This window comes from Phyllostomus hastatus, unplaced genomic scaffold (genome assembly GCF_019186645.2).
Source record: "Phyllostomus hastatus isolate PE091 unplaced genomic scaffold, TTU_PhHast_1.1 phas_contig_5, whole genome shotgun sequence".
Taxonomy (NCBI): Eukaryota; Metazoa; Chordata; class Mammalia; order Chiroptera; family Phyllostomidae; genus Phyllostomus; species Phyllostomus hastatus.
Window position 1 is genome coordinate 1,628,982 of NW_025333897.1, and position 16,248 is coordinate 1,645,229.

A 16,248-nucleotide genomic window follows, 5' to 3' on the forward strand; every position below is an offset into this window, starting at 1 on the left:
GGCTTGTGGCAGGGGTACAGCTAAAGAAGTCTGAGTACAGCCCTGGCTGGTGTGGCTCAATGGATTGAGTGCCAGCCTTTAAACCAAGATTCCCAGTCAAAGCTCATGCTTAGGTTGCTGGCTGGGTCCCCAGTAGGGGGTGCACTGGAGGCAACCACACATTGATGTTTCTCTGCCTCTCTTTCTCCCTCCCTTCCCCTCTGTCTAAAAGTGAAATAAATATAATCTAAAGAAAAAGTCTGAATATTATATATTTTAAGGTGGTACCTATGGTGTGGGGCTTAGGTTTCGGGGGTGGAACCTAGAACTGAGGGGCTTTGCTTAGGTCAGATGAGGCTGGGGTTTTTGCTTTGGGTTGGAGCCTTAGAGACGGGGTTGAGGGGGTTGGTGTAGGAAACAAGGGTGGAGGGGTGAGTATTAAATTGTGAAAGAATGAGATAGGTCGAGGGCAGAAGTTAGGACCCTTGGGAAATAATCGCACTATCTACTTCCACTGGTTACCCTCTTTTCCAGGTCAACGCACACTCCCTGACCTTACGGGGCGCAGCCCAGATGCTGGCTTATAGCTCTCCCCTTCTAGTGACCTTAGGCTAGAAGAGCCTGTTCATTCCTCAGTGCGGTCTCTACAGTGAGCCTGTAGTAGACTAGCTCCCGGGCCCTTTCCCAAGAGGCATTCAAGAACGCTTGTTTACTGAGCTCCCACCAGGGTCAAATGGCCTTTTAAACACTGGAGAAAATTGGTGCCCATGCCACTTCCCTCAGAAGGCTTACATTTCAATGACTAGACAGTAAGCGATAAATAAATAAGTAAACAATAAGTAGGTAAACAAATGAGGTCATTATCAAGAATGATAAATGCTATGAGAGAAATCAAATGAGGTGATGTGATAGGAGTGGTGGGACCTGCTGGGGCTATTTGTTTTGCTTCTTTAGTCTCTAGAAGAGTCCTCCTGCTTTTTTTCTCTCCTAACGTTATTTTGAAACATTTCAAACATGCAGCAAAGTTGAAATAATTTTACAGTGAATACCCATATACCCACCACCTGGATTCCACCATTAACGTTTCACTGCACTTGTTTTATCACATACCCATCTATCCATCCATCAACCCGTCTTATTTTGTGTGTATTTCAAAGTGATTTGCAGACGTCAGGACCATTGGTAAGGGCAGGCGTGTAAATTGGAGGTGGGAAAGGAAGGCTTCTCTGAAGAGATTACACTTGAATGAAGACTTGTATGAAAAGAAGGAATCAGCCATGAAAAGGGAATAACTTCAAAGACCCAAGGCCTGGAATGAGCTGGTGTGTTGAAGGAATAGAAAAGTCATCACTGAGGCCAAAGACAAGAGTGATCAGGGCTGAGGACCAGAACTCCCAAGGCTGGAAATGCTCTGTGAGTGAGGTTGCCCCTGACTGGGCGCAGCCTCTTTGGTTCTCATCTCTGTGTATCTCTGTTTCTCTTACTATCTTTCTTCTCACCCTCTCCTTTTCCATCCCAGGCCTGCCCTCACCCTCTTTGCCTTTCACTTCCACCCTGTTCTGCCACTTACTGTGTGTGTGGCTTTAGGCACGTGACTAAACATCTCTAAGGCTCAATTCTCCTCTTCTGTAAAATGGAGATAGTAATGACACCTTCTCATCTGGCTGCTGTGAGCAGTGAATGGAGCCTTAGAAGCGTTCCTGGCATGAGTTGTGCTGGACAGTTTTGCTGTTGTTATCATTCTCCCACTTCTGTTTTCCCAGCCCTGGACCCCCATGCCCTGGCAGGAAGCACCAGGAACCAGGGTGGGGGGTGAAACCTGGAGACAAGACTGGTATGTGTATGCGGGGATTGCAAGTGAGCGGGGGCAGCTAATGGCTGTGAGTGGGGCCAAGGTTCACGAGAGGAAGGCTCTGTAGTGGTGCCCTTGATTTGAGGAGCAGGGCAGCCTTCCTGTGCTGACATGGAAAGGAAGAATTTAGAGAAGGGGTTTGGGGGAGGACCTTGATACAGTGGGATCCAAAATGGTAAGGGCTTGGGCCTCCAGGGATCTAGGGGACTGCAATAAGACAGATTTTAAGGTGAAGACTTTCTGGGTTTGGGGGCACAGTGGTTGTCTCAGAAAGAGGTGAAGAGTGGCTTGAGATACTCAGTGGAATCTGGGGGATAGTCCATGGCTCATTGATTAGGAGTTGGCCTAAGGGGTCTGAACAAGGGGGGAGCAATGAATCCTGGACTCCACTGAAGTCACAGGGAAGGGGGAAGGCTCAGCAGGGTCCACCAAGAGAGAGAACAGGAACTGGGAGGAGGCATGGTCCTCAAGGAGGATAAGACTGGTGGGGAGGATGGGAAAGAATCTGGGGCAAATCAGGGATTCTGGAAACCAAGGAGTGCCTTGGAGGGGAGAATAGCCTAGGTCTAATGGAGATCATGAGGAAAATTTAGGGTTTCCTCTGGGGAGAAGAGATGTATCTGGGCCCCTTGGAACTTAGACATAGTCTGGAATCCCCACTGGGAGTCAGGGAATAGTTTGAGGTCCTAGAGGGAGAAGGACATGGCTAGGGGTTCCCAAGGAGTGGGATATAGTTTGTGGCCTTGGGAGGCTATAGGACATGGGCTGGGTCCTCAAAGGGAGTGAAGCACGATCTGGGTTTTGACATGTGGTCTGGGGTCCCTGAGGAGATGGAGTGTGGTTTGGGGGGGTCCGCCTAAATGTTGGGGTATAGTTTAGTGTCCCTGAAGGGGGTGGTTGAATCCCCTTGGATGCTGGGATATGTGGTCTGGGGTCCTTGAGGGGGTGCGGGGCAGAGTCTGAGGCCACCAAGGAGAGTAGGACACGGTTTGTGGTCCTGGAGTGGCTGTAGAACATGTTCTGGATCCTTAAAGGAGGTAAAGAAGGCATGGTTTGAGGTCCCCTGGGTATTGGGACAGGATCCCAGGTCTCGGTTGGGAGGTCCGGGGTGCCAAGTCAATCGGGGCGTGGTCTGGGGGGTCTCTCGGGAAGCCGGCAGGGCTAGAGGTGGGGCTGGGGAGAGGTCGGGGGCGGGCCGGCGGCTCCGCAGTGGATAGGGGTCTGCAGCGGCCCCAGGCCCTGTCAGAGCCCCCTCCCCCCCTTGCGGCGTTGGTGGCGGCGGGGCTCGGGCGGCGGGCGGCGCGAAGGGCGGAGCTCGGCGGCAGCTCGGGAGGGAGGGCGGGAGGCGGGAGGGAGGCGGCCCCGCGGCACCGCGCCCCCTCCCCCGGCCCTCCCCCCACCATGGCGCGGAGCGAGGTGGCGGCGGCGGGGCCCGGCCCGGGGCCCCCACGGGCTGGGTGAGCACGGCCCGCAGCGGCCCGGGAGGCGGCGGGAGGGGGCGCCGGTGTGAACGCGGGTGTGAGCGCGCGAGCCTGTGAGTGTGTGTCCGCGGCGCTGCGGCGGCCGGGCGTGCGCTCGCGCGGCCCTGTGTGTGCCCGGCGCCGGCGTGTGCGGCGCGGCTTGTGTGGCCATCCGGGTGTGTGCTGGCTGTCGAGCCGAGGTGCTGGGACCGGCCGTGCGTGTGTGTGCCCCCGAGTGGCTGCGCCTCCGGCTGTGTTCTGGGGGGCTGGTGCGTGCCCATCGGAGGGACTGTGTGCAGGTGTGTGTGCGTGGGTTGTGTGCCCAGGTGTGGGTTCCCCCACCCCCATCCAGTGTGTGCGCTCTACTAGCTGTGTTTGGTGTTTGTGTCCGGGTTGGATGGCCATCCGAGGGTCTGTGTAGCCGGGTGTGCCCGCTCCGGTGTTCATTTTTGTGTGTGTGTCTGCGGGTTGTGTGTCTCCGAGGGTGTGTGTCTGTGCGTCCACGTAAGGTTCCGGGCCCGGGGCGGGGGGGGGGGGGCGGGGGGCGGCGCTGGGACTCAGCCTTGTAGGTCCAGGCCTCTGTGTGGGTTTGGGGGAAGGGAGTTTGCCGCTTCCTGGGTCCCTGTCAACTGGGTGTGGGGGGGGGGTGGTTCTCAGCGGTCCTTGGGGGAGACGGCCATGTCTTCCCCTTCCTGGTGGCTGGGTGCGGGGGATGGGCGGTTGGTAGGTGGACAGATGGAGGGATGAGAGGCTGAGGGATGGACAGATGGGCCTGAGGGGAGGTACGCAGACCCGGCCCTTCCCCACCCACCCCACCCCAATCCCCACACCGGCCAAATCTCCGCAGACTGGGCCAGACTTGCCTGCATCCAGATGGCCAGGCTGGGGGAACTTTGGGCTGCTGGTGAGAGGATTGCCTTGGACTGGTACTCTAGGACTCAGCTCCCTCAACCCTCTGAGACCTGACTTGCTGAACTCTGACCTCTGGCCCTAGGTAGTGCTCTGGTGGTGGGGGTGGACATAGTGGGAAGGAAGGATGTTAGGATTTCTTTGGCCTCCAAAGTAGGTGGGGCAAGGGTGCCTTAGGGCTGGGAGAGATGTGTGCCCATGTATGTGTGTGAGTGTGAATCTGTTGACACGTCAATGTGGTTCAATATTTTGTGTGCATTTGTAAGTGTGTAAGTCCCATACAGGGCTGTCGTGTGAGCATGTGTCTGTTACGTGTTAACATCTCGGAATTTCTCAGCAAAGGTTGATCTTTATGTGCCTGTGTGCTTGTTTGAATGGGTATCAGCCTTATAGGCATCTACATGTATGCCTGTGGTTCTGTGTATGTGTGTGAGGTGGGTATCAGCTAGTGTGTGCATTTTGCACTTATTGGTGTAGGATTATATCAGCTTTGTGACTGTGCATCATGGGTATATGTGAAGTTGTCTGAGTGTGTTGGGCACTTAAGAGCATGTACCTGTGTATCTTTGATTGTGCAAGTGAATATCTATTATGTGTGGTGTTATATGCTCCTGTGTGTTGGTGAGTGTGCAAGAGATATCTGTTATAGGTGTATGTAGCTGGTTGTGTGCAAGGGCAAGTATGTAAGTTTTTTGTTTGTGTGCATCTTTGTGTGTGAATGTGAAAAAGAGTCAATGTTGTACATGTGTGGTTGTACACAGGTGTGTCAGCCTGGAGGGTATATGTCTGTGTTGTGACTGCATTTATGTGTCAGTGTCGGACTCTCAGGAGTAGGTTGTGTACATTCAAACATATATATATGCAAGATTGTGTGCACACACACGCCTGTGTCCCTGGCATAAGGCTGACCTTGTTTCTGGGCCCAGTGAGTTGGGGTCCATGTGGCATGAACTGTGATATGCTGGGGTCCATGGACACAAGTGTGTCACATCCCAGGCCAAGAGCCAATGGAGTGCGGGGGAGGGGCACAGAGATCACTCTGATGTGTCCATGGAAATCCAGACGTAGAGACTTGGGTTGTGGGCCCCTGTGAGTTTTGGCATATCCACACGTGCTGGTGTGACAGTGATGTGATGGTGATCATGGGAACCTCTGAGCCTTCCCCAGTACCACTTATGTCAGTGAAGCTGGGGGACTGGGATGTGAACTCTGGAAGGAGGAGGCTGGGAGCCCTGAATCCTGGATCTGAAGGAGGAGAGTGGGGCCTGATTCTTGGCTCTTGAGAATGGAAGAGACTGAGGCTTGGGCTCCTGAGTCTGAAGGATTCATAAAGAGTGGGGTCCCAGACTCTAGGGCCTTGAGGGAGGAGGGTGCTGGTATCACTGGCCTTTTGAAACCCCAGAGGACAAAGAGCTAAAGTCCTGGACTCCTGGATTTTGGAGAGTGAACAGTCCTGAGGTCAAGATCCCTTGGTTTCCAGAGATGACTTTCTGGGTCCCTCTGAGAGTATGCAGAGCCAGAAGCAGGAGTGGTGAGAGTGTGATCACACCAGGGACTTCCTTAGCTGAGATGGTCTCTGAGGCAGGTCTCCAGAGAGGAACCAGAAGGATGTTAACAGGGTTGTTTTATTCCTTTGCAGGTGCTGGCCCAGGCCCTGACTCCCTGAAGAGAGGTGAGTGGGGTGTCTCAGTCTGGGGAGAGAGATGCAAAGTGGTTGGTTTTGTTCTGAGCCCGCCGGAGGCCTGGAGCCCTGCCTTGTAAGTGCAGGGTATGGCAATGTCTTGAGGGGCCAGGTGCACCCAAGGCTGGGGGCAGAGTGGTGACAAGGTCAGGATCATCATGTATGGGTAAGGCCTCATGGTAGCCAGGGCATGGATGGCAGGTTGTGGGGGAGGGGTCTCAGGCCTGGAGGCATCCCCTCTCGGGAGGGGTAAGGTGTTCAGGAGAGAGGGGTTTCCTCATGATATCAGTAAAGGGTGCAAGAGAGTTTCGTGGCATGAAATGACCCATGCATTTGGAGAACGGCATGAGTGTGGTTTACCATTTTGTGTGTGTATGTGCATGTACACAGGAAGATCTCCTGGTAGTCTAGCCTGCTGGTGGCTGAGAGAGCCAGAGGAAAAAAAATTACTACTACTACTAATAATAATAGCAGCTGACACATGTCCTGTTTACTCTGTCAGGAGCTGTTCTAATCACGTTACACTGCATTATCTCATTTAACCCTTACAACAGCCGGATGAGGTAGGTGCTCTTATCGTCCGCATTTTACAGAGGAACACACTGAGGCACAGAGAAGGGCAGTCACTTCACTAGAGTCATACAGCAGGGGCTTGGGGTGTGAACCCGGGCAGTTGGGTCCAGATTCTATCCCACAATGCTGCACTGCCTCTCAATAAACATTAGCTCTTTTATTGCTACTATTGTTCCTTCAACTTGAGTCCCACCCCAGCTGTGGGAGGTGGAGCTCTGTACTTCTGTACCATAGATTGGGGTTCTGAGCTCTGTGATACCCACAGCTGGGCAGGCGTAGTGCAGGGCCTCCTAACTCAGGAGTTCTGCCTTTCAGGCCAGGGTTTTCTGTCCAGTACAGTGCCCCAGAGGGAGTGCAAGGCAGAGTAGTAGGGACCTCAGAGATGGTGGGACACCCTGACCCTGCCTCTGTTCTCTCTTCAGCCTGGTCTCGGTCTCCTTCAGTCTGTCTGTCTCTATAACACTCTTTCCCCCTCTTCCTGACTCTCTTTCTCGTCCTCTCTTCATCTTTATGTCTCAGTCTGTTTTCTGTCTTTTCCACTCATTTTTTCTGTCTCTTGCTCTCTGTCTCTTTGCCTTTCTTTTAGATCTTTCTCCTTTTTTCTCTCTCTCAGTCTGCCTCTGTTTCTGCCAGTCCATCTCCCCCTTGCTTTTGTCTCTCGCTGTCTCTTCACCTCTCTCTCTGACACTCTTGGTCCCTCCTCTCCACAGGTATAGTCCCTCTCCCCACAGGCTGAAGGATCAGGGCCATATCAGGTCACAGCCCTGAACTGCAGGTTCCTGGGAGGCGGACCAGCAGAGACTAAGGTGTAGGGTGGGGTGAAAACAGTTTTAGGGACGCCCCCTTCCTATCTTTTCCTCTTCACCCCCCACCCATCCATGTTGTGATGGGAGCTGACATGTCGTGGGCTGCAGCCTCCACGGGGGAATCCCTGCCGGAAGGTTTTGCCTGGAGCAGAGGCATAGCATTAGTGTGTAAGTGTGTGTGTGTGTGGGGGCATGTATGGGACCTTGTGTGTGCCCACTGATGTGAGCACAGAAGTCTGCCCCCTGCTTGGGAGCTCAGAGAGCCCTGGATGAAACCAGGCTCTGAGGAGGACTTCCCAAGACTGAGCAGGTAGACTGATGTGGTTTTCTCAGTCTCTCCTACCTCCAGACACCTGTGCCTCTGATAAAGGGTAGGGGGTGTTATCCTTAACATTTGTTGAATACTTACTGTGTGCCAGGCCCTGTGCTTAGGAGTCCCCATAAATGAGTTCACTGAACTCTTGCGACAACCCAGTAAAGACGGTACAATTATCCCATTTTACGAAACAGGAAAGTGTGGCCTAATAAGGGGAAATCATTGGTTTGGGGTCACAGAGCTAGCAAGTGGAGGAAACAGGACTTGAACCTGAGTCTGTCTAATTTCAAAGCACTTGCTTTTAATAATAGCACATACTAATGTGCCTGGCATGTAATGGGCACTTGAAGATGATAATAATAATTACTGACATGTATTGAACCCATTTTTTGTGCTAGGCACTGTTCCTCCGTAGTATACCACGTGTATTAACTCATTTAACCCTCACAAAGGTAAGACTTGTTTTTTATCTCTATTTTACAGATGAAGAAACCGAGATTCAGAGAGATTCAGACACTCGCCCGAGGTCACGCAGCTAGTAAGTGTCAGAGCTGGAACTTGAATCCAGGGAATATGGCTTTGAAATCCTAGTTAACAGTGGTTTTTCAAAATGTTTAGTGGGTACTAGAAGGCCCTGGCGGGGCCGTGCGGCCCACCTCTGGTTGGGAGATTATGAGAGGTCTTGGAGCCCCTAGAACAGGGGTGTCAAACTCATTTTCACCGAGGGCCACATCAGCCTCGAGGTTGCCTTCAAGGGGCCGAAATAATTTTAGGATCGTATACATGTAACTACTTCTTAACTGTTAAGGAGTTGAAATTACATTTGGCCCCTTGAAGTCAACCTCGAGGCTGATGTGGCCCCCGGTGAAAACGAGTTTGACACCTGTGCTCTAGAGGATGGGCAGAGATGGGGACAGGATACTCAGGGGTGGGGCAGCGGTAATCCACCAAGCAGCGTTAACATGCGGCTATCTGTTAACAAGCGCATGCCAACTGATCACCAGTGCTGCCACTGTCCTTTAGCACCTGGTTGTCAGGAAGGGAGGGATCTGGGTCAGACTCCTGGCAGACCCTCCCAGGGTGGGCAGCCCGGCAAGCAAGCTCTAGGCCTGGGTCACCGTGTCCTTCTCCTTCAGGTCTTACTGTCTGCTCCTCCCGCTTTCCCACTGCACCATGGCTCCGGGCCCCTTCTCAGCGCTGCTCTCACCACCACCTGCTGCCCTGTCCTTTCTGCTGCTCCTCTGGGTGGGGGCATCTCGTGGCCAGCCCTGCCCTGGCCGCTGCATCTGCCAGAACGTGGCGCCCACACTGACCATGCTGTGCGCCAAGACCGGCTTGCTCTTTGTGCCGCCAGCCATCGACCGGCGTGTGGTGGAGCTGCGGCTCACCGACAACTTCATCGCAGCAGTCCGCCGCCGAGACTTCGCCAACATGACCAGCCTGGTGCACCTCACCCTCTCCCGTAACACCATTGGCCAAGTGGCAGCCGGCGCCTTTGCTGACCTACGTGCGCTCCGGGCCCTGCACCTCGACAGTAACCGACTGGCGGAGGTACGTGGTGACCAGCTCCGCGGCTTGGGCAACCTCCGCCACCTAATCCTCGGCAACAACCAGATCCGCCGGGTGGAGTCAGCGGCTTTCGACGCCTTCTTGTCCACCGTGGAGGACCTGGATCTGTCCTACAACAACCTCGAGGCCCTGCCCTGGGAGGCTGTAGGCCAGATGGTGAATCTGAACACCCTCACTCTGGACCACAATCTCATCGACCACATCGCGGAAGGTACCTTCGTTCAGCTGCACAAACTGGTTCGCCTGGACATGACCTCCAACCGCCTCCATAAACTGCCCCCCGATGGGCTCTTCCTGAGGTCCCAAGGCCCTGGGCCCAAGCCACCCACGCCACTCACGGTCAGCTTTGGTGGCAACCCCTTGCATTGCAACTGTGAGCTGCTCTGGCTCCGGCGGCTGACCAGAGAGGATGACCTGGAGACATGTGCCACTCCCGAGCACCTCACTGACCGCTACTTCTGGTCCATCCCTGAAGAGGAGTTCCTGTGCGAACCCCCGCTGATCACACGGCAGGCGGGGGGCCGGGCTCTGGTTGTGGAGGGCCAGGCGGTCAGCCTGCGGTGCCGAGCCGTGGGTGACCCAGAGCCGGTGGTGCATTGGGTGGCACCTGATGGGCGATTGCTGGGAAACTCCAGCCGGACCCGGGTAAGAGGGGATGGGACATTGGATGTAACCATCACCACCTTGCGGGACAGTGGCACCTTCACTTGCATTGCCTCCAATGCCGCTGGGGAAGCCACGGCACCCGTGGAGGTGTGCGTGGTACCTCTGCCTCTAATGGCACCCCCGCCAGCTGCCCCACCACCTCTCACCGAGCCTGGCTCCTCTGACATCGCCACGCCCGGCCGACCTGGTGCCAACGAATCGGCTGCTGAGCGCCGGCTGGTGGCGGCGGAGCTCACGTCCAGCTCCGTGCTCATCCGCTGGCCAGCGCAGAGACCCGTGCCCGGCATCCGCATGTACCAAGTCCAGTACAACAGCTCTGCGGATGACTCCCTCGTCTACAGGTAGGTGTTTCAGTCCCAGGGCTGCGTCCTTTCCCAAGGACCCTCCCTCCCTTCTGCCCACTTCCTTGGCCTTCTTGTTCAGCCAGAGTTCTAGATGGCCATGCAGAGTTACCCTGTCTCCCTCCTTCTCTATTTCTGGCTCACTGCTTCTTTCTGTTTTTCATGAGCATCGCAGATCTTTGTTAAGCACCCACATGAGCCAGACTAGGCACTGGGGTTGAACAGTGAATGTGCCCAGCACGATCCCTATGCCCTTCGGACTCATGGGCCCCATCCTTGCTCACCAAAGGTGTTTGATTGTGGACCTTGCCAGTTAAACATTTTGGAGCATGAAATACACACACCCACATGTTTAACAGTTACATTTGTATTAATAAATTATATGTCAGTGCTACTGCATTAGCACATTGGGTACATTATAGAAGAGAAAACCAAAGTATGTAAATACGTTATTTTCACTGTCCATTGGGTTAGAAGCCATTGTCCGGGTGTGGACAGACTTAAAAAGTTACTTTCTCCCTCCATCTCTCTTATTCTCTTACTTTCACATCTGGCTCTGTCTGTCCCCTCTCTCCCTCCTGCTCTCATTATACCCTGAGCCCCTGGTCTGTGCTGGGCCCTGAGCGGGGTGCTCAGGGCACAGGGAGACAGAAAGACCAGTCCCTGCCCTCAGGAAGCTCACAGACCAGAGGAAGGAGGCAGCCAGCACACACTGACTTATTGCCTTGGCCTTGCAGTGTCCTTCGTCTTGGTAGCTTTTTAAGTGTGTCTCACAGCCATGGACCTGGGACACGGTGGGCACTTGATAAGTGGTTCTTGGCTTCATGAATGGCTCTCCTTTTTCCTAGCTCTGTCTCCCTCTTGCACACTGTGGAGCACCTGCTGAATGCTTAATCCTGTGTTTGACTTCCCTTGGGAATGCCCGGCTCTTAGGGGTGCTTAGACCTGCCCCAAAAAGTCTGCCTCTTGGCCTTCATCTTCACCTTTCTCAGGGTTCTCTTGGCCACAGCCCTGGTATACAGTAGGCACTTTCCCATTGTTGGCTGAATGAGGAAATGCCTCTCTTTTCCTTTGTCTCTGTCATCCTCATTTTCTTCCCTTTTAGAATCTGCTTACCAAATGCCAAGTACATGCCTACTGCATGCCAGATTCCATACTGACCCTGGGGCCACCGAGCTAGATCAGACACCAGCCCAGTTTTACAAACATTAGGGCAAATGAATGAACAAAGCAAAAACTTTGATAAGGTGCCACCCAGGATGCTACCTCATTTGATCTTTTCAGCTCTGCTGTGAAGTGACGATGGTCCCCCTCCCATTTCACGGATGGGTAAACTGAAGTACAGAGGGGAAGGTCACTTGCCCAAGGTTACACAGAAAGTGGCAGAGCCAGGATTCCAGCTCTGACCCTTCTAAGTCCTAATCCTGCCCTTTTAACGTGAACGCACATTTATTGAGCACCTGTCATTTGCCAAGCAGGGATTAGTGGAGATGGGTCATGCATTTCTGTAAATAACTCTTGGTTTGTGACTCTCTACCTCTCTGTTTCTTTCTTTTTCTCTCAAACCTATGGCCACCACATGGTGGGCTACAGGGAGGTGTGCAGGCCCCCAGACCCTGCAAATTTTCAGATGTTGACAGCCCTCTGTCCCTAGCCAGGTCAACAGATCTGGGGGCACTTCCCTTCCCCTGAGGGCCACAGTTCCAGGCTTCTGTCCCCCATTGCAGATGCCTGTGCTATGGTGCTGCAGGGGTTAATTTCCTCACTGCTGCCATGGGCGGAGGTGACAGCCAACCAGAAGCCTGCTCTGCTGCTTGCTTGGGTCTCACAGCCAATTAGAGACACATGGGCTTAAGCTTTCTTAAGGAGCCAGCCTCTGTCCTTGAAAAGGGGGGAGCCCCTAGCAACTGGTTTTTTAGGGGAAGGAACAAGAAGAATCCAAGTCTCTCTGCAAGGGGAAATGGGAGGAAAAGGAAGACATAGCCTAGGGCCCAAGGTTGGGAGGGAAGGGCAGGGGGTGGTCTGTTAAATGGAAGGCAAAGGGAAAGCTGGAGAAGTGGATGGGCCTTTTTGAGGGGGTAAAGCCCTTACTTGAAGTGTTTGGCTTAGAGGGTTGCTCTTGGTGGGGGGAACCTCCAGGAGGTGGGACAACTGAAGTGGGCTTCAGGACCAGAAGGTGGCCTGGAGGGAAGGTGAAACTTTTGAGAGGCAAGAGGCCTATGGAGATGGGGGCTTGGCTTCTCAGAGGAGGTAGAGCTCCTGCTTCATGGTCCCATGCAGATGAAGAGGTGGGCCTTGTCTCTGGTGCCCCACTAAGGCCTTTGTAGGAGAGGAGAGCTTGTGAGGGTGAATGCTGGGAGTGCAACTCCATGTGGATGTGGCAGTCCCAGGTTAGCCAAGGCTGGACATGGCCAACAGAGTGGGAAAGGTGTGCCCGAAGGGGCAAGGACTGGTGGGAATGGTCTTATAGACAGGGAGGGGTGCAACTGGCAGTAGAGTGTGAGCCACAGCAAACGTTACTGGCCAACACAGGTGGGGATGCAAGCTAATCATGATGAAATTATGAAGTGCCAGGCTTTGGGTGTGTTAACTCATTCATATTCCACATCATCTCTATGATGTGCAAATTCTTAATATCCCATTTGGGGGCAATGAAGCACAGAGTGTTTAAGAGACTTGTCTAAAGTCACAGCTAGCAAGTGGCAGAAGAGAGACTCAAATCCAGGCAGTCTGGTTCCCAGACTTGTCAGCTTAACCATTTCTTTGCATAGCTCCTAATTTGAGGGCAGGGGCCCAGAGCAACAAAGAGGTATGCTTGCTTGGCTACATTTGACCCAATTATAGATGAGACCTACCTGGGGGTGTGATCTGGTGACTCATGTCAGTATAGGGCAGGACACACACAGAGCAGTCTCAGGACACACACGGAGGCACAGCCAGGGAAACATGCCCAGTGTGCCACAGGAATATGTAGTTGAGGGGCTTGGGAATTGTCTAAGAAGATAGATGCAGCTAAGAGATGTGTTTACCCGAAGGTGGGACATGCAGATAAAGGGGGTGGCCTGTGCCATGGTTTCCCTGAAAGGGCAGGAATTTGTAGAAAACAGGAACTAGAGGCTCTGGCTGGGTAGCTCAGCTGGAATATCATCCAGACAAGCCAGGGTTGCAGGTTTGATCCCCAGTCAGGGCCCATACAAGAATCAACCAGACAATGCATAAATAAGTGGAACAACAAAAATTGGTTCTCTCTCTCTCTCTCTCTCAAACCAATAAATAAAAAAAATTCTCAAACCAAAAATAAAAAGAAAAGGAACTAGGAGAGCATCCATTGCCCCACTAGGGCATGATGGTAGGGGGAGGGGCCTGTAGTAATGGGGCCTCTTAAAGGGTGGAAATATATAGATAAGAAACCTTGGAGCCCTGGCTGGCATAGCTCAGTGGATTGAGCGCGGGCTGGGAACCAAAGTGTCCCAGGTTCGATTCCCAGCCAGGGTACGTTCCTGGGTTGCAGGCCATAACTCCCAGCAACCGCACATTGATCTCTCTCTCTCTCTCCCACTTCCTCCCTTCTCTCCCTAAAAATAAATAAATAAAATACTAAAAAAAAAGTAGTTTCTAAAAAAAAAAAAAGAAACCTTGGATGGTAGTTGTTGTCCTTAATATGGTGTATGGTGAGACACTGCTAAGGGATCATGTCCCTTGAGGGTAAGACATAAAAGCTATAGCACTCCTCTCCTGCTGGGGCTGGGATATGTAGATGAGGGAATGGGAATAACATATTGTCCTGTGGAGAGAGATGACACAGACGGGGTGGGGGGTGGGTCTGAGGGCAGGGCACACAGATGAAGGGTGTGGCCTGTAGCAATGATCCTGAGAGGTTGGAAATTTCTTGCATGAATGGCTGCTGTTATCCCAGTAGAGGATGAGAAACAGGTAGGGACACGTGGTTTGGTTTCCACTGGTCACCACAGGTGGGGCATGCAGGTGAAATGGCTTGGTTCAGAGTGGAGCTAACCCCTCACTGATCCCTCCACCTCCCGCAGGATGATCCCCTCCACCAGCCAGACCTTCCTGGTGAATGATCTGGCAGCGGGCCGAGCCTACGACCTGTGTGTGCTGGCAGTTTATGACGACGGGGCTACAGCGCTGCCAGCCACGCGAGTGGTGGGCTGTGTGCAGTTTACCACGGCTGGGGATCCGGCGCCCTGCCGCCCACTAAGGGCCCACTTCTTGGGTGGCACCATGATCATTGCCATCGGGGGCGTCATCGTCGCCTCAGTCCTCGTCTTCATCGTTCTGCTCATGATCCGCTACAAGGTCTATGGCAATGGAGACGGCCGCCGCGTCAAGGGTCTCAGGTCGCCCCCGCGGGTCAGCCACGTGTGCTCACAGACCAACGGCGCAGGTGTGCCTCAGGCCCTGCCCCCGCCATCGCAAGACCGCTACGAGGCGCTACGTGAGGTGGCTACCCCGGCTGTGGCCGCAGTCGAAGCGAAGGCCATGACGGTAGAGATGACTTCCGCAGAGCCGGAGGCGGCCCTTGGACGCTCCCTGGGCGGCTCTGCCACCTCGCTGTGTCTGCTGCCTTCGGAGGAAATCTCCGGAGAGGAGTCTCGGGCCGCAGTGGGTCCTAGGAGGAGCCGTTCTGGGGCCCTTGGGCCTCCAGCTTCGGCGCCTCCCACTCTGGCTCTGGTTCCTGGGGGGGCCCCGGCGCGGCCAAGACCTCAGCAGCGCTATTCGTTCGACGGGGACTATGGGGCGCTGTTCCAGAGCCACAGTTACCCGCGCCGCGCCCGGCGGACAAAGCGCCACCGGTCCACACCGCACCTGGACGTGGCTGGAGGGGGCGCGGCCGGGGAGGACGGAGACCTGGGGCTGGGCGCAGCCAGGGCACGCCTGGCCTTTACCAGCACCGAGTGGATGCTGGAGAGTACCGTGTGAGCGGCGGGCGGGCGCCGGGACGCCTGGGCGCGGTGGACGAACGCCCAGCCGTCTGGACGCAGGGGCAGGACTTGGGGGAGAAAGCACAGCGTCAAGACCTCTGACTGAATGGGAAACAGTCCCTTCTCCTCCCTGGAGGGGGCGCTGCTGCCTCGGTCTGAGGGTCGAGGCCACGCCCCCTTGTCCTGGGCAGTTATGGGCGGGCCGCCAGGGTCTCCTCCCCCAAAAACTCTTTGCCCACTCCTGCCCTTCCCCCCGCGCACTCGCGGACCTCGCTGGAGCCGGTGCCTTACACAGCGAAGCGCGGGGAGGGGCAGGGTCCCACCAACACTGCAGCACTGAGACACGAGCCCCCTCCCCCCGCCCGGGACCCGGGGCAGGGGCGAGGGGCCCATTTCTTGTATCTGGCTGGACTAGATCTTATTCTGTCCCGCGGCGGCCTCCAAAGCCCCCACCTCCACCCCATTCACCTCCCTGGTTCTGTCGGGTCTGGCTTGGGGTCCCCTTTTCTCTGTTCCCCTCTTTTGTCACTGTTCCACTCTCTGCCTTCTCTGTCTTACGTCTTTGTTCCTTCCTATTTGTCTCTCTTTTCTCTGCTCCATCGTCTCTTCTCATGCCCTCTCATATTTTGTCCAGTCTCCATGTCTCTCCCAATGACCCACCCCCCCACTACACATTCTCCCGGGCAGGTCCCACTGGAAGGACCAGACTCTCCCATTCCTTCCTCTTTCTCCAAATAAATCCCCACATGAACAAAGTCCAAAACAAAGTCCTCCTCCATACCGGAGCCAGGACCCTCCGCCGCAGCAGAATTAAACTTTTTTCTGTGTCTGAGGCCGCTCTGCTGATGTCTGTGTGTGTCCTTGTGTCTGGGGGGGGGGTGGGGTGGGGGGCGGGAGCGTGTGTGTGTGTGTGTGTGTGTGTGTGTGTGTGTGTGACCTAGATTATACCATAATGACTGAGACTGAAGGAAGGATGGCTAACGGACCAGGGAGACTTGGAGACAATTTCTTATCCTCTGAGAGACTTAGAGGTGGGAAATAATAAAATGATAATAGTTAACATTTAGTGAGTGCTTACTATGCGACAAAAACTTAAATCATTTAATTCCACAACAACCCTAGAACATTTACAGTTATCCCATTTTACAAATGA

The 16,248-nt window shown here is 54.3% G+C and overlaps 1 protein-coding gene across 9 annotated transcripts; it reads left to right on the plus strand.

The window, feature by feature from the left end:
- Positions 1-1,163: 1,163 nt before the first annotated feature.
- On the plus strand, positions 1,164-15,970 carry LRFN1 (leucine rich repeat and fibronectin type III domain containing 1). Of its 9 annotated transcripts, none has more exons than XM_045846929.1 (6): positions 1,164-1,392; positions 1,743-1,813; positions 5,840-5,872; positions 8,060-8,114; positions 8,931-10,152; positions 14,196-15,970. In XM_045846929.1, exons 4-6 carry the CDS (start codon positions 8,060-8,062, stop codon positions 15,091-15,093), a joined length of 2,175 nt encoding a protein of 724 aa, XP_045702885.1. In that variant the 5' UTR covers positions 1,164-1,392; positions 1,743-1,813; positions 5,840-5,872; the 3' UTR covers positions 15,094-15,970. The 9 variants fall into 9 exon arrangements, with proteins under 9 accessions (XP_045702885.1, XP_045702886.1, XP_045702880.1 ...); XM_045846930.1 differs by lacking the exon at positions 1,164-1,392 and adding an exon at positions 6,384-6,444 and having other exon boundaries at positions 1,749-1,813; XM_045846924.1 differs by lacking the exons at positions 1,164-1,392; positions 1,743-1,813 and adding exons at positions 3,234-3,288; positions 6,384-6,444 and having other exon boundaries at positions 8,713-10,152.
- The last annotated feature ends 278 nt before the right edge of the window (positions 15,971-16,248 follow it).

Excerpts from the sequence above, each read along its gene's own strand:
- LRFN1 (XM_045846924.1), top strand. The coding sequence starts at position 8,750 with ATGGCTCCGGGCCCCTTCTCAGCGCTGCTCTCACCACCACCTGCTGCC. Across the intron at positions 10,153-14,195 it reads GATGACTCCCTCGTCTACAG|GATGATCCCCTCCACCAGCC; the intron begins GTAGGTGTTTCA and ends CACCTCCCGCAG.